This window comes from Athene cunicularia, assembly GCF_003259725.1.
Source record: "Athene cunicularia isolate RWA chromosome 1 unlocalized genomic scaffold, athCun1 chr1_part1, whole genome shotgun sequence".
Taxonomy (NCBI): domain Eukaryota; kingdom Metazoa; phylum Chordata; class Aves; order Strigiformes; family Strigidae; genus Athene; species Athene cunicularia.
The window spans coordinates 81403073-81420357 of NW_020799091.1; the positions used below are offsets into that span (position 1 = coordinate 81403073).

Consider the following 17285-nt stretch of genomic DNA (forward strand, 5'->3'; position numbering starts at 1 on the left):
TGTTTAGCCTGGACGAAAGGAGGCTGATTGGAGACCTTATCGCTCTCTACAACTCCCGGAAAGGAGGTTGTAGCAAGGTGAGTGTTGGTCCCTTCTCCCAGGTAACAAGCAATAGGACAAGAGGAAAGAGCCTCAAGTTGCTCCAGGGGAGGTTTAGATTGGATATTAGGAAAAATACTGAAAGGTTGTCGAGCTTTGGAACAGGCTTCCCAGGGAGGTGATGGAGTCACCATTCCTGCAGGTATTTAAAAGATTTGTAGATGTGGCACTTAGGGACGTGGTTTAGTGGTGGACTTGGCAATGTTAGGTTAATGGTAGGACGATGATCTTAAAGGTCTTTTCCAACCTAAATGATTCTATGATTCTAATTGTATTTGCTAGGTAATTCCTGTATCTGTCGAGGTTAGCTGTCTGTAAGTCTTAGTTACTAAAGGCAAGCTTTTAAGGGATTATACAGGGGGTTAGGTTGTTAGTTGAGAAAGCTGTATTTTTGATAACAAAAACTTTTTGGTTCAAAGATGAAGTGACAAGGGGAACCTAGAATATTAATGTCCTTTTTCATGCTGAATTTAGATCACAGTAAATTTAATTAAGCAATTAATTTTCAGGACCCCTTCTTATCATGCTCTTGTATTGGTCTTGATTTAGTAAAATCCAGCTACTTTCTTGTGTAATAGGGCTGGGCTTTACTCATGCTGTGGTATGTTTTGCATGTTACTGTGTTGTGTTAATTAATCAGACCAGAACATTAAATTAGGAAGATGACAGTTCTGAAGGGCCTTTATTTTAGAATAGCCATAATGGCAAATACCACCAGCAAAATATGCCGTTTGACTGAATATAGTTTGCACAGTATACAAGAGCTCTAATGTTGCCAGCTTCGTTGAGTTAAGAGTGCAGAGTTAAGTTAGTATCTTTGGTTGTAAGGGTTGTAACAATAATTGCAATTTAAATTAAAATGTCTTTTACATGTTAAAGCATAGAGAATGCAAAATTGAGCTGCTGTCAGTACTTTTCTCTGACACTGTATCACTGCAATCAAAGTACTATAAAATGCTTTCTTAACATAAATGTTGCAAAAACTTTTTTTTAAGCAGAAAATAGATTTGATTTTTTTTTTGTTTGTTTGTTTTCCTTTTGGGACTCAGCTCCTGATCAGTTACTGGACTGCTGTTTTCTCCTAGTTGTGTTCCTCTTCAGAATATATGTCATCACTGAACTGAGTTTATTCTGAATGGAATATGAATGTCTCACCTCTGATTTGATTGGAAGAGTTTTATGCTTCTCAGGCTTTTAGAATTTTTTATGAAGGATTAATGTGTTTACAGTTATGTAACTTACTCCTTTGCCCAACTAGACAAGGACATAATTAAGGTTGAATAGGCTGGAGAAAATATTGAGGACGTAAATGGATGAGCGGTTATTACGTGGTAGGAATCTGATGGGGAAACTTTTTTCTGTGGTTTTAGATTTTTAAATTTTTATCTCTGTCTCTAAGGGCTGAGTCCAGAGAGTACTTGTGTACAAACTGGGGTAAATCTTACTAGCCTTTCGAGTGTAACTGTTTCTTGACCATTTGTATAAATGACATTTTTTAAATTGTTTTTTTCCCATTTTTCTAATCTTAGCTCTTGTCTTTCTGGGGTTGAGGAATGGTTTACAGTTTGTTTTCATTCTGTTGCATCTCTTAAAAATGAAATTTTTATCCAAAAAGTAATTTCTACTGAAAAATGTTAAGGCTGAAATGTTCTTGAGGGGCCCTGCCAGCCCTACTGACCTATTTTTGTGATCCCATGTGGGTTACTCTGTTCCATGAAAAAATATTGGTCCGTTGTAGAACAGCTTTACAGGTTAAACAAGAGAGGATCTCCTGTTTCTCACATGGAACAGAGGGGCAAGTTGCCTCCTTTGTGGGGGAGACCTTGGAGATGCAGATGTCCTCAGGAAGTGTCTTGAGCCGCAGGTGGGACAGGAGGTGTGGTAGTTGGTAGCCCGCTGCTTTTCCCGGCTCCCATGTGCCAGCTCTGAGTTGATCCGAGTTGGAAATGGTCACAAGTGGCAGATGCCAGAGCCTCCAGCACTCCAACCGGGATCTCCAGGGGTGGGAAGGTTTGGCAACACAGATCTCTGGAAGGTAGGTGGAGGGACTGTGCCTCCCTGTGGGTGGAGAATGAAGCTAAATATGAAGTGAGAAGAAATAAAATCATGAATAGTTTTGTTTAAGGGGGGAGGGAGGAGAGAGAAACAGTCCCCAAATAGAAACAAACAGAAGAGGAAAGGGTAAAGAAAACAGTAACTAGAAAATGAAGGACAGGAAGTTGAAAGTCCAGATGTTGTCCGTGTATGATGCAAAACAGAAAATAGGTGTGTTAAGAAAAAAAAATTACAGATTTTACTTAAAACATGCCGAATTTCATGGATAGGTCATTAAAAAAGACATCCTAAAAAACCACCTTTAATGGCCTCTTGTTTGGTTTGAAAGTGACCCATCGAATATGTAAGCACAGCAGTGTCCTAAATGAAGTCACACCCCTGAGTTCATAGTGCAGAGGTGTTAACTGCTTAAAGTCTGACTATATCTCTTTCTAATTACTTGGAAAGTACTTGGATAAGTTTCCATGCAGTTGGGGTACCGATGATGTTCTGTATGATTAGCACATGTCACAGACCAACTCTTGTTACAGGTGTGTTTCATCAGGTGTGTGTATCACTCACTGCAATGCATGAAGCTTTAGTGCTAAGCAAGTTCTCAAAACTAACTGTGAGAAGAGAGGTTATAGTGCTGGTGATGCCTTCTACTGACTTCCTACAAACTTGATAACAAAATTAATATCAGGAATCTAAAATCTTTTTTTTTTTTTTTGCATTTCTTTTACCTTCTGAGGAGACACTAATAAGAATTATAGAAATGGATCCCTGGATAAATGTATACCTCACAACCACCTTACTAGAATCCTTTATTAAATTTACACTCCTGGCTACAGCTTTAAATTTATTTTTCTTGCAACTTTTTGCCGACATAGTAGTGAGAATTAATAAATCAGATCTCTTGAAAAACAGTTATTTCATAATCACCTCTACTAATGCTGTTGTCAGGAAGGTAAATAATTGAAGGAGTGCAGAGAATGGTATTAGTATTATGGGATGTCCAAGTGCCAATTTCAGTGAACAAGTGAAGTTTTGTAAGACAGAGGTAAAGAAAAACCAGCTTAGACGCAGAACATTTCTGTGGTCTGCCTTAGGCAACAGAAGCAGGAAAAGTATCTTAAAAAACTCTCCAAAATTGCATCAGAATGGAGGGGTGAACATGTTGGCTTCCCAAGCTACCTAAGAAACTGAAGCCTTTTAGGTAGTTTGAGGAACCAAAGAACAACTTGTTCTGTTGGCTTATCTTTTCTTGAACTCTTTTCAGTGTTGCAGATCTTTGCTTACTGATAAAATTATTTGTTTGGTCTTTTGTTAAACCTGGTCTGGGACCTAAGCACTGCGAAGCAGCTTAAACTGATGTAAACCTACCGTGCAAACAGCCTTTCCCTTGGTCCAACAGTGCCGTAACACCCACTTGAAAAATACCAGACACATCATCCAGACTCTACAGAGGAACCTTATAATTTTTTTTCCCCAATTTAAGCCCCTTGATGGTCACCACCCAGTTGCAGAAGAGGTGGTGGTGGTGGGGAAGCAGATTTAGGATCAGGCTGGATTTAGATCAGCCTGGATTTAAACTGGGTTAGGTTTGGGCTGCACCCTTTTTGTGAGCTGAGAAACACAGTCTCTTTCTCCCTTTGGGAATGGTGACCAAAATAAGAGGAGTGACCATACTCTGGGTGCCCTTTTGATCATGGAATGAAAGCTGTATAGGGTTTTGGCATGAAAGGAGGTCAGTCTCCCCTTTGGTAGGCAGTATCTAGTTTCACTTTGGCTAGAAAGGTGCAAAACGGCCCTTGAAAGGTGCAAAACAGCCCTTGACCGGGAAAACCATCCTTTTTTCAGGACACTGCTTATGTACATATTCAATTCAGATGAGAAAAAGAAGTATTTTTTTTTTCTTCACCCAAAGCTTTAACTTGTCTGAAGTGATACTTGGGGTAAGGTGATAGTCATATAAAACCAAGAAGGAAGGCAGCTGCAAAGAACAGAAATGAAATAAATACTTGATATGGAAATGCTTCAGGAAGTGTAGTTTTATAATGCTGCTTTCCAGTATTAATTAATTTTTAAAAATAGCATGCATCCAGAAGCTCAGTGTATTGTGGCAGTTTTCTTCAGTACTAAGAAACAAGAGATCAGGTGACTATAATTTGGTGAGAGACGTGCAGCACATTGTTCTTACAGGTTATTCTGAAGGATCCCAAGGGCCCAAATTTGTTCCACCCTAATTTTGGCATCCTGCCCTGCTGCTGTGCTGGGCGAGCTGAAGAGCTACTTCCCGTAGCTTTGACTGGACTATGATAACTTTTTGTTTTTCTTTGGTCTCCTCTTCCTAGATCAAATAAGTAAAGAAGCTGTTGGGATGATCACCATGATTTATATTTTTCACTACCATGAGTAGTGAAAATGCTGAGGATTTGTGTTGTCTGCTAGGGAGGCAGGGGGCACAGCAGTGTGGCCAGATTGGATGGCATGGCCTGTTCTCAGAGTGTACAATTACAGCCTGGTGTTTGTTTTAAAATATTAATCTAGCTTCAGATTGGAAAACCTGTTTTTTTTTTTTATCTGGTGTGGTGTTCTGTTAGTGCTATCAGACCTTTGTGATTGCCAAAATAGGGCAGAAAATTGGACCTGGAAGCTTTCCATGCAGATAATCCACCTTAAAGTGTAAACATGCTAAGTAAAGAACCATGATTTTTGAACTGAAAGCGTTATCACTATCTTTGTGGGAGTAACTAGTGCGTGAAAATGCTGCAGTTTACAGGTATATGTGTGATATGGATACTGGATATATTTAAATCTATTTTACTGGTACCTGTATGGCATTTCCACAGTGCTATCTCTGAGATTTGCTTTACATGGCTCACCCTGGTTGAGGCATGCCAGCAAGCTACTGTGTAACAAGGCAACCTTTGCGAGGCCCATCCTGCTCCTTCCAGCTCCCTCTGCTATTGTGCAGGGGGGGCAAGACTTGTTTTCAAAGAGCAATGATGTGCGGCTTATCTAAGCTCTGATGTGTGCACCTGGAAATGTGACATTTGTCTGTTTGCTGCTTGGTCCCAGGTACTTGCTTTCATTTTGGAAACAGACCTTCCCCTGTTACTTGTGTTCACTTTCAGAGCCAACATATTGATGCTGTCTCTATCAGCAAAAGTCAATCTGTGTGGGGCAGTCTTCCAGGAAGGAGGGTATTCTGGAATAACCTAATATATTGTACATGTCACCTGCTGATACACATAAAAACCTATGAGTATCTGTTAATACTGTCCTCTTTTAGGTTAGTGACACTAGAGGAGGCTGAAGCTTGCAGCCATCTGTCATTAAATTTTTTTTCATTGCCCTGTGAGGAAAAAAAAGTGTGCTTTTTTATAAGTTGTTACCAGTTCTCAAAAGTCAAATAACTTTTGTCTAGCAATTGTGCTCACATAAGCATGATTTCCTTCTAACAGGCCGAAGATGTTCTGCATCAGCAGGAATTTTATGAATATTTCATGAGTAGCTTAAGTTAGAATTAGCAGGATTAAAAAGAGGAAACTGGGTCAAATGCACATGGTGTAAGCATCTAACTAATGCTAAATTCATATATATTGTATTTTGAAAGCTGAAGAAGCAGTGGTTTTGGGGGTGGGGGGTTGTGTTTGTTTTTCTTAATTTGACCATTTTACAGAAACATTTTTCCATTTGGTATTTTGTGGGCCAGATCCCAGGAGGCTTATGGAGTTGCACAGTGTGTGCAGCCACTTCAGGAGATACTTTGCCAGCAAGCTCAGCACTGTTCTGCATAAAGACTACGGTGCTGCTTTACTAGGTGTATCGCTGGGTTTGAAGAATTGGGGAGCAAGGACAGCAAGTGCTGCATTCTCTGGAGCTGAAGTTAAGGCGAGTTCTCAACATATGCAGCTCTTGCAGTAAAGCTTTTGAGGGCCTGCTGGAGAGTAAACCAGCAAGTACAGTGGGCCTTGGAGGGGGCTACGTGTGTTTGGAAGTGCTGAGGGAGCTGCTGGGGTTGGTGCCTGCCCACAGCACCACTGACCCTGGCCCCACATGCCCCTTCCTGGGAGCTCTGTGCTCGTGGCAGCAGTGCACTCCATAGCCTTGTGTTTGGGCTGTCAGGGGCTCATTAGGAAGTGTGTGTGATTCATGCTGCCCCATGACATTAGAGCTCTTTGGAGAGCAGAGGTGATACCCTTGCAGTGATAGTTGCTGGTGGTGGTGGTAGGGTAAGGTGCTCAAAGGTGTTTTCCATGGAGCGTCACAGCACAGCTCCCACAAGGTTTCCTGAATATAAACATATCGTGTTGAGCATACGTTCTTGTCTGCTGCTACAGCATGCAGCTGAAGGACCTACAAGAGTGCTGCAGTTTTCAAAAACTGTCACTAGTCATAATTGCCAAAGCCACTGCCAGTGCTCAGATAAATGAAGTAATAACCTGAAATGCAGCCTAAAGGAAAGGAGGGTTTCTTCCTCCACTGTTCCTTTCTAAAGATGAGTTGCACAGAAAAGATAGAGAATGCAGTGATGACATCATGCGGGTAGTGCAGTGGTCTTATAAAGAGAACTAATTAAATGTAAGAGAAAGGATCCCAGTGACCATGTTTTTTCAAATCTCTTACACCTGTGTTAGTGACTCCCTTGGCTAACCTAAGTTGAGTTTTAATTGTTCTCTCTTTTTGGCATTGTGTGCAATGATATTAGGCTTCATTTTGATTCAAGAGATGATGATACAGAAGATGTAAAAAAACCCAATGTGTTGTAAGCCTCTTTGAAGCTGTATATCGTCAATATGACAATTCTCAATGTTTTTCACCCACATATTTGCTCGCATGTCACTGTTGTCTTTAACGGTTACTATATTTTGTCTGTATTTTCAGCCATGTAGACATTTTTAGATTTGGTGTATAAAATATGTAAAGTGCTAAGCTGTAACAGGGCTTGTAATGGTCTTTTTGGCTTTTTAAAATATGCATGGAAATAAAGTGTCTAAATGTAACTGCTTGCTTAGCATTATTGTGATAAAAGCATTTCTAAGTTTTTAATATTGTTGGGGGTTTTTTTGCCATACAGATAACCACCAGTGGAAGATGGTCTGTCTGTTATCTGCCAGTGCAAGTGCTGAGCACTCAGTGTGACAGGAGCCTAGGGGAGGGTAACCTACCTAAGGACTCCTACCAGTCCTGGTTGGTATCTCTGTGCTAGTCTAGTCCTCTTCTCTGCAGCTGCCTTTGGAAACCATAATCTGTCCTGTAGTTTTACCCCATGATGGGTTTTAGGTATTTAGGAAAACAGAAATACGGTGCTTGGACCTACATGATTGTTACCCTCCCTTTGTGCTGGCTCAAACTTAAAAGCACATTGTGTTATGTTAAAGGGGCCTGAATGAACCATTAGTATTTGTCTTCCTCCCCTTACTTCTCCTTCCTCTGAAATACCTCCAATGAGTAATAACATGCAAATACAAAACATAAAGCCAAATAAATGGTTTTCTTTTTTGTTCGTTTAGGCTTTTGTCCTATTGATTCCATGGCAGATGTTTTCTTTTTAAGGCTGCACTCTATCACATAGTGTGTTTGATCTGGAGTGAACACTAATGTCGACATTGGATGCTAATGCATCACTTTTAAAAAAGGCAATAGTGTTAATGACAAAGAGCAGAGTTCCAAGGACAAGTAGTCCATGTTTCTGGGGTTCTTTAACTAGAATTGGATTGCTTTAGCTACAGCTTTTGTGGCTGAGTGGCTTCCATCTCTGCTTTTTATCATAACATTGTGGTTTTTTACAGCAATTAAATCACTACTCAGGAAGTTATTTCAAACACTGTTTTGCTCAATAAAGATCAAGTTTGGTTTCTGTTATTAAAATGTTGAATACTGCTTCTTCACTAGGAATTATCATGGAAATTAATTCTGGTTTTATTTGGAATTAATGTGGCTTTGGTTTTTTGTTTTATCTTCTTTTCTCACTGTTCAGCTGTGAGGTCTGGCTGGCTGCCCCCACCACCACCTGCACTGCCCCCTCGACCTTCTGTATCTCAGGTATGGACAGAGGTTTAGCACTTTGTGTATTATTTGTTTATTTACGTTACTGTTGCAGTAGTTAGTAGAAGTTGGCTTGGACATGGCAGTTGTTCTTCCTTCCAAGTTAATACAAATCTGCAGTGTGCTCTGCAGTTCCTTACATGTCCTCCTTCATTGGTCTGACTAGCTGGTGTGCTGCAGTGTCAAATTACAGACTAGTTAAATCTTTTTGTAGTGGAGCTGACATGCACCCACTAGACAAAACTGTAAATTAAAGGCTAGTAAGGGTAGTCTACTAATAAGAGTTTTCATGCCTGAAAGGCATGGGCTTTCATACCTCCTATTTGCTTCTCAAGCTTCAAATGCTCAGAGGGCATCTGCTAAGGGAGCCATGGTATGTAAGAGTGTATTTCACCCATGGTTTTAAAAAATAATGCTGAAAAGAAGTGAATGCCATGTCAGTTATGTTACTAAGTTTCAAACGATTAGTGGTGTGCTTTTGTTTTGCTTTTTTGGATGAATTTTTACTTGTTTTCAGGGCATCACACAACCACAGCATAATGCAAATTGTCTAAATCATGCATATCTGCATCCAGATACTACTTCATGTTTTAAGAAATGATGGAGGATCAGTGTCTTGTTCTTTTGTTGCCTCTGTTAGATCTTAGGCAGCAGTATGTTTCATATATTACTCCTTTGGGTGAAGTGTGTAATAGAAAACAAGTCCACAGGGGAGCTAACAGCCCATTATATATATAAAAACTTGGTGAGACACCTTCCTTGGGCCAGAAGCAGTCCTCACTTGAGTTTTGGGTCTACTCCTGAGTCTGCTGTTGAACACCTGCTGCACAGTGCTTATAATAGAAATGATAAAAGGCTTGTTGCCACCCCAAGCTTCACCAGCAGCTTGTTGCTCTCTTCTTCTCCCCAGCCCTTTTTAGCTAGTTTCTGCCTTGAGGGCTGCAGAGCATTCTGGTTTGAGCTTGTGTGCTTCACCGGAGTCGGTATGGCATTAGCCTTACGGCTAACACCACATGAGCCTTAGTGCACCCATTGCATTCCTGATTTGTCCAAAGTTCCCTGGAGAGCAGTGCTTCCTTCTGGCTTCCTCTGATCCCCAGCATGGCTCCTTGCCTTGTGCCTGCAGCAGCTCTGCTGTGACCAGTGCTGGCCCTGCTGCCACTACTCGGGTTTGCCACAGCATGCTGGCTCTGTGCAGTGCAAGCCCTCTCGCTGCCATTAGGAAAAGCAGTAAATACAAAAAATCCTGTTCTTTGCTTGAAAATAAAGGTTTTCTTCCCTAGGTTCTGCTAATTGTTCACTTTCTTGTCCTATGATAGATTTGTGTTTCCTGAGCGGGGCACTAAGGAGAGATGTTAATTTATGCATGCATGTCCAGCAGCTTCCTTACCACATCACAGACAGTGAACCAACTGCTCGTCCTATATTGGGCCGTTCAAAATATAGGACCTTTCTAAAACAATAAACACAAGAAGATTCTCATATGAAATTCTCGATCCAGTCCTCTCCCATACAAAAGTCTGGTTTCTGAAAGAAAAAAAAAAAAGGGGCTTCTATGTCTACTCATTAATGAATATATAGCTGATGCTTTGCTTACCTGCATCACTTATATTTATTTAATTCTGATTATTTATAAAGATATTTAATCAAATATCAAAATATTATCGTTCTGACATCCAGCAAGTATTTACATAAAACTGGTTCTTGAAAACATAAAAAACTTCACGCTTGTCACATTGTTTATTTTATCTCCAAGCATGCCTTTCTGTGATAAAGGTAACAGACAGTAGGGAAGGATGTATGATGGGGTCATAATTCAGCTGAGCTGACACTTAGGAATAGCATGTAAGCAATAGCAAGCATATGGATTACATTAGTCCAGTGGGGCCCTTGATTTAAAGAGCATGGAGAAGTTGGAGGAAGGGATCTGCTTCCAAAACCAAGGCACGATCAGGAACTGAAGAAAAGTCAGGATGCTGAAATGACACATTCAACTTTTTCCAGTTTCAAGATTTACCAAACTCTTCTTAAATTTCTGTTTTAACTTATTTTTCAACAATGTTACTGAAAATCCTTTCTGATTGCCAGAAATCCTTTCTTATATGCCACTAGTTAAGCACTGTGAATGACAAATGTAGCTTGGAAATGAAGCGAACCCCACATATTTCAGGTGGCTGTGCACCATATAAGTATGCTTGTGGTGTGGTTATTTTGGCTCAGCTTTGGAAATGAGTTGATGGAGGAGGAGAGGGAAATAATTTCTTCTGAGGACTACAGTTTTCTATGGATGGCTGGGAAGCAGCCTGAACCAGTTGGCTCTTTAGAGTGAGATTAAAGGGCTCATGCGATGTAAAGGCCAAAGTGCATAAAAGAGAGGTACCAAGGGGCAGGTATTACATTTCAGTGGAGCAGAAGTCCTTCTGTGAGCTTAATCAATAGCAATATAGAAATGGCATCTTGACTTTGGTCCTGGGTTGCTGTTGTTTTTAGTAGAATTTGCTTCAACCTTTAGGAAAACATTATTTTTCCTGTCAGAACCTCCAAGGTAATCAAGCTCAGTAAGTTACTGAAACACTGGTTATTCAGAGTGTGCCAAACATTTCTAGTCATATCACAAACTTAATAAATTATGTCCGTGTTCAGCTCTGCCTCCCTAGTGCGGTCAGCTGAATAATGAAGGACAAGCACTGCATCACTGGGTGAGTGTAGCACAAGGTGAAAGTGCTAATACTGCTGTGGCCTTGACTCCAGAGTTCAGTGGGTGCACAGGCTTACTGTGGGAGCCTCGATTCTTGGGATCCTGCATGGACTTGGCTGGTTTATGGGGAAGTAGCAACATGGGCATGGCTTCTCTGCTCTGGGTTGCTGCTACTAGCCCATGCCATTCCACATCGGTGGTGAGCAGACACCTTTACAGGTGCAGCTGTATCTCTTCTTATCTCTATGATTGGTTTAGAGTTGGTGGATTAACTCTGTGTTTCTTTCTTCTTGATCGCCTCTGAAAGGCTATGCTAGGTCCATCTGCTTGGAGTTTTTCTCCATTGCCAAAGTCAGCATTGTATCGGCTTTATATCAGTCCATGAACTGTACTCGAGTTTTCCTCGGAGCGTTCACCAGTCATTTGTCCCTTGCAGTGGTGCTTTCATCTGAGGACCCTATTAATGACTGTAAATAAATTTAATAAATAAAGTTGGACAAAGGGCAAGTTTCCATAATGTGGATACACAATTATATCCAATGTATGATCTTTTAACCCAAATTCCAGTCCATATCTCTCTGCACTGCAAGCCGTTTTGAACTGATATTTCCAGTAAGACACTGTGAAATGCAGCATGAAATGCTTTATTAGAATACTGAATTCATGCTGCTTTCCTATTAAAAAAAGAAAGTAACTCAAGTTTAGCCTAAATTCTATAAAGGGCACCTGGAAATATTTTGTATGGAAGCAGGCTTATACAACGACTACAGGTTTGTTTTGGATGATACATTATTTTGAAGTTTTTCCCTTTTACTACTGTATACATGCCTGTGTGTAATTTCACTGACACCTTCTGTAATCCCTAGTAGCACATCTCACACTTAGCAAGTCTGCAGTGGCTGCCTAGATTTAAGGATAATTTTGTCTGCATCAGTTTCCTTATTTCTTTGGACCATAACTATTTAATATGCTGCAAGCTATTGTACAGACCTAGGACACTGGCAATGCCTCAACTCTATTGCACACTTCCCATGACATGACACAGTTATGGCACTTCCACTCTGTTTAAGTTTTTGTAAGTTTTCAGGTTTTTATTTGTTCATCCCTATCGTCATCCCCATCATCATTCCCCCACCCCAAGTGATGATATGTAGAACAGATGACCTGTAGTTTGTTGAAATAACCTGCTGGGTTTTTTTCTGGGCTTGTAGAGGACTGGATTCAGTGACTCAAGTAATCTTTCCTGATCCTGTGTTCCTAACTTAACGATAAATTTAAGTCATCAAGGGAAAATGACATAAAGGTGGCCCCAAAACTTTTTTGTGGGCCCAGGACTTTATACAGAAAATTTGTGTAGCTTGATGGTGGTGAGAATACGTAGCTGGTTTGCAGTGATGCAGATTTCAGATAGGAAATAACTTTGGGTGTTTGTAAATAGCACTTCACTGGAACCAAACGTGTATGCACATCTCATATAAGCCTCTGTTGTTATTTTTTTTAATTGGAAGACAAAATAATACTTTATTACTGTTGGTTTTTAAGCCTACAGAAGTAATTTACCACAGCTGCTTATTGTGGGAGATTTAGTAACATATTTATGTGAGTAGGAATTATGGATGAACACGGAAGAGCAAATATAACTTTAGGATTTTATCCAACATAGCTCACTATCTACAACCTTGCCCAATTAGATAAACAACCCTTTATTTAAATTACGCTATTTTGGTACCTTCCTGTCTAGTAATGAAGGCATGTGTATCTTCAATCCTGCCTGTGCCATAAGGGGATTTGAAAACAGTGGAACTGGAAGAAAACCCTGTATGTCTTGGCTGAAAAAAATTATGTTCCTAGTCTGTTTTCTCAGAGTCTAAATTTTAAGCCTGTTGGTTTTGTATATTCAGCTGGTTTGTGCTGGATTTTTATTTCTGGAGACCTTGGGACCTAGTTTTCCCACTGGTTCCATGCTGGCAGATTTGACAGGCACTGAAAAAATTATGGGTGAAGGCAAAGTACTCAGGTGAAATGGAGTAGGTAGGCAGCTGTTAACATTATCAAGTTGAGGTATCCTGAGTACAAAGCAGCTCTGAAGATTAGAATCTCACTGTGTTAGACGAGCTCAGAATTAGCCTGTCAGTTTAGTGGCCATCGTTACTGTTAGATGTTATTGATTTGGTGATTTCATGGAAACAAAGTGCTGTGAGGTATGATGGGTGGGTCACCCTGCACCTGTTTTTTTTGGAAAGCAAATATATTATTCTTTTTAATATATCAAATGTTCTGCTCTCCAAACATTACTTGATACTTCATAATTCCTTGAAGCTTTTTGCCCATTCATCATCCAGAATTGCAAGTGAAAACTGGGATACAGTTCAAGAAGTTGTCTCTACTAACATGCCTCCAGGTTCTGCTGAATCCTCGAAGAGCATGGGGTATGTTCATGCTGGGTCTGTAACCATCAATTTGCATGCCCATGCTGATCTGTGGTGCAGAGGCCAAGAGGTGGGGAAGGGCTCCTGTCTGTCCTGCTGAGACCTCTCGGCCTCCCAGGCAGGATGGCCATGTGCTGGCTCTGTGCTGGGAGCTGGTCCAGGGGTCCCCCCACTGCCAACACCTTTGGGTGAAGCCAAGGTACGTGGAGGATGAAGTAGAGTTTGCTCAAGTCTGTTACAAGGTTGTTTGGAGAAGATATTCAGCCAGCTGAAGGGCTGCCTCACTCTGTAAAATTATGTGAGGAATTTCAAGCACTGGCAGGACACCTGGAGTTTTACAGGAAGGAACTTTTCTGTTATAAAAATTACCAAAAAAGAAGTGAAGATTTTGCTTTTGGCAGCATGCTATTTGTATACATGATGGTATTCTCTCAGACAACCATTTTATATTAAACTAAAGGAATACTTTTTTAGCTTGCGTTTTCAACCACTGTGCAAGAAGAGGGTAGGGTTTTTTTGATCATCTCCATGGTTTTGGCTGCAGAATAACATATGTTGTATAATCAGTGCAATAGGTACTGAAGAAGCCTGTAACTGTAATAAAACTGAAAGTCTTCTATAACATGAAAGATTTTGCCATCTGCCACTTTAACATTATACAAGTGGATTATCTTCCTCATGAAAATTATATATTAAATCTAAAATGGCCAGACAAAATAAATTACAGTTTAAGAAGTGGTGGAAAGTAGCACAGTTAAAATTGAATTTGGGGAGTAGTTGATGGATGCCATAAAATCCTTTCTAAAGAGGTTTCTGGGAGAGTGAAAGAAGGGATAGAGTCTTAATTAAAATGTGTTGTAATAAATTTTGAATTTGGCTTCTTATTGTAAGAACAACAAGAAAAAAAGCTGAGAATCCAATGCTTATATCTCTAGTGGAATGCACATACCCCTTTCTAGTTTACGTTAATCTGGTTTTGTGGAAGTGGAGTATTAAAACAGATCGTTGATGCTTCCATCTGGGTCCTATTCTTTCCTTGCAAATGGGCTGAACATTGCAGCAATTTGTATTTACTGCATTTTTCTTCAACCTTATCACCAGCTCTCAGATAGCTCAGGGAAGGAAAAAGCTTATCAAAACTTCAGGGCTGCACAGCTCTGAGAAAGCAGACGGCATGCTAAGACCCTGGCAGCTTGTTGCATTTGCATCCCTATGGGTTTTCTTTCTGTCTTAGCCATTTTCAGTTTCTATAATAAGCAATAAAAATAACTGATGATTCAGTGTGGGATGCGCAAGACTCACAGAAACTGGAATTGAGGCATCTTGACTTGTTAGAAATTGACATTAAGCGCGGAAATATGAATTTAAAGGAGGAAAATACCTCTTACATAGAGATGATAGAAGACTGCAGTGGGCACATACACATTAAGCATATTTAGTATCCTACTTTTTCTTACAGATAAGCTGTTCTCAATACTTTTTTTTTGCAAAGCTAAGCAGTGGCGCTGTATAGGTAATGATTATGGGCTATTCCAATGAATGCACTGAGATAACTTCATTTTTGTGAGTGGTGCCATTGACTACAGTGGGACTGTTTCCACGTGTAAAGTTATCCTGAAGCATAAGTGTGGGTGAGACTGAATTGTGGGAAAGAGTGAATATATACTTTATACCTCTTGCCGAAAGGGTCTGGTAGACATTCTGTTCTGGAAGATTAGTTATTAATTGTCTTGAAAAGTGGGTGTGAAATCTACATATAATCCAGCAATGCAAAGCAAAAGAACTGGAAATGTAAATGAAGAACCAGTTGTTAAGGTAATGTGTTCTCTTATAGTTACGAAAATCTTTCATCTGAGGCTTTGGAAGCATTTAGTGCTTAAGTGAGCGTTACATATTGTTTTAGAAAGGTACTGTTAAGTATCGTCACATGGAGCAGTGAGGAGATTATGAATGGCTTGCCAGGGATCACGCGATAAAATAATGAGTATTTGCAATTCCTAATGCTCTCCTTAACGGTGAGGAATTATGTCCTAATGCTTAATACTGGCCATAGGCCACAGGTTGGTCTCTGGCCATGGCTGTTGTACAGAAACTTTGTTGGCCGGTTTTATCTTCTGTCTGGAAAAATGAGGAGGGTATGGCTATTCCTAGGAAATAACGAGGCTGTGTGGGGGAGAAAGGAGTTACTGCCTCTTAATGACTGGACATTGGTCTTTGCAAAGAGAAGCTCCTCAGAAGATTTGTAATAGGACACTGTCTTGCTCTTTTCTGTGGTCACTAACTTTTCTTCCCAAAATCAAGATACTCTTTAGCCTGGTCTGCACATTCTTTTTTGCACTGCTGGTAGTGCACATGAGCAGGACATTCTTTGCCCATCAGCTGTAACCGCGGGTGTGGACCCAGCCATACCAGCTAGCACAGCAGTACTTTGTGTCAGCAGCTTACTCGGTTCTGTGGACAAGGGTGAGACACTTCCATTGAAGCACTTTTACACTCCTGTAACCAAATTTTCCTTTCAGTGACCATACTGCATACTGTTTCAGTTTTATAAACCAGTGGTGAAGAATTTAAAACCCTAAATATAATGGTGAGAAGTGCCCAAGAAGTGGGAAAATTTTAAGACATTTATGCTGAGATGGAGGGAGACAGTTTGTTGCTGTTTCTTAATGAGAAACAAGTTGTCCAAAGACTATACTAAGCATGGTATAAAAACAATGGAGAACTAAAGGGAACCCACCTCTGCTGCTTCTAATGGATCATCTTTGCCTTACACTCTGCTATAGGAGCTTCGACTGAAGTATTTTTGAGCCAGTCTCACTCTGCCCATGACCAGAAATCTGCAGGGACTGGCTTTCCCCCTATGTCCAAATCGGTGAGGGGAATGAAACCTGTGAAGAATCCCTCTGCCAAAAGAAAAAGCAGGAGTTATTTTTCCTTTAAAATCTCTGTGGGGCCAGTCTGAGGAGACATCAGATTGCAAACGTATTTGTAAAGCCTCTCAGGCCTTGCCTAGAGAGGACTTTGTTGGGTTAGCCAAGTCAGCAAACCTTTGCATTGATGCACATTGCAGTTAACAAAAGATTTTTGCCTGGTTTAAATGCTGTCTGTCCCTGAACAAAATCCCCTGCAACAGCATACCGATTTTTTTAATGCTTGGGCACTTGTGTCAGAGGCACATCTCTCTGAGGAATTGAGATCTTCCATGGAGGAGAACTTGTAGCTCTAATGGCAGATCGTTAATGTGTGGACCTGGCTTCTGCAAGAGAGGGAAAGGAGACTCTCCAAAGAGCTGAGGCTGATGGTGCCGGGGCCGGCTCAGCCTGCAGGCTCCGAGTAATGCAAACAGCTATTTTTTGGTACTCCTCTAAGCAGAGCACTCAGAAATGGCCTGTCCCACATGCCACTAGGTGGCACTTTAGGGACGTGGCAGTCAATTGGTTTTATTCATTTTGCATAAGCTGCATCACCAGAACTAGTTGGTTGGTTTTTTTTTTTTTTTGTTTTTTTTTTTTATTATTAAAAGTAACTATTTATTTATTTTTACCAATTCCCTGCTCCAGCCAGCCGCTGCCCCGCTGGCTGCTGAGCTTTGCTGTCCTGGCACCCAGGCAGTGGAGAGGATCAGCCAGCTCCATGGCCATCCTCAGCCAGCGGGTCCCACAGCCCTGCAGCACGGTGGCTGCCACAGTTGTTAGGCTGCCAGCCACATCACAGCACTCGGATATCAAACTCTTGGAAACTTTGAAATCTTACCCTTCTTGGCATCAGAGCTCCAGTTTTTATTTGCTTCCACCAGAGCACAAAGTTTACCTTTTTTTTTTCCCTTTTATCAGTTCCCTTCAGTTTAAAACATTGTTCTCCTGCAATGAGACCACTAAAAAAAAAAATAAAAATGCTGTGTGGTTGTGTGTCTATGTTTCTGCAAAAGTTTGGGGTTTTTTTCTCCCTCTCCCCCTGCCCCCCCCCCCCCC

At 40.7% G+C, this 17285-nt stretch overlaps 1 protein-coding gene across 1 annotated transcript in view; it reads left to right on the top strand.

Moving 5' to 3' along the window:
* The window catches only part of REPS2 (RALBP1 associated Eps domain containing 2), a 130222-nt gene that overhangs the window by 98510 nt on the left and 14427 nt on the right, over positions 1–17285 (top strand). Inside the window, exon 14 of the mRNA XM_026846229.1 lies at positions 8120–8184. Within this exon, the coding sequence (XP_026702030.1) occupies positions 8120–8184 (65 nt within the window). The remainder of the gene's footprint in view (positions 1–8119; positions 8185–17285) is intronic.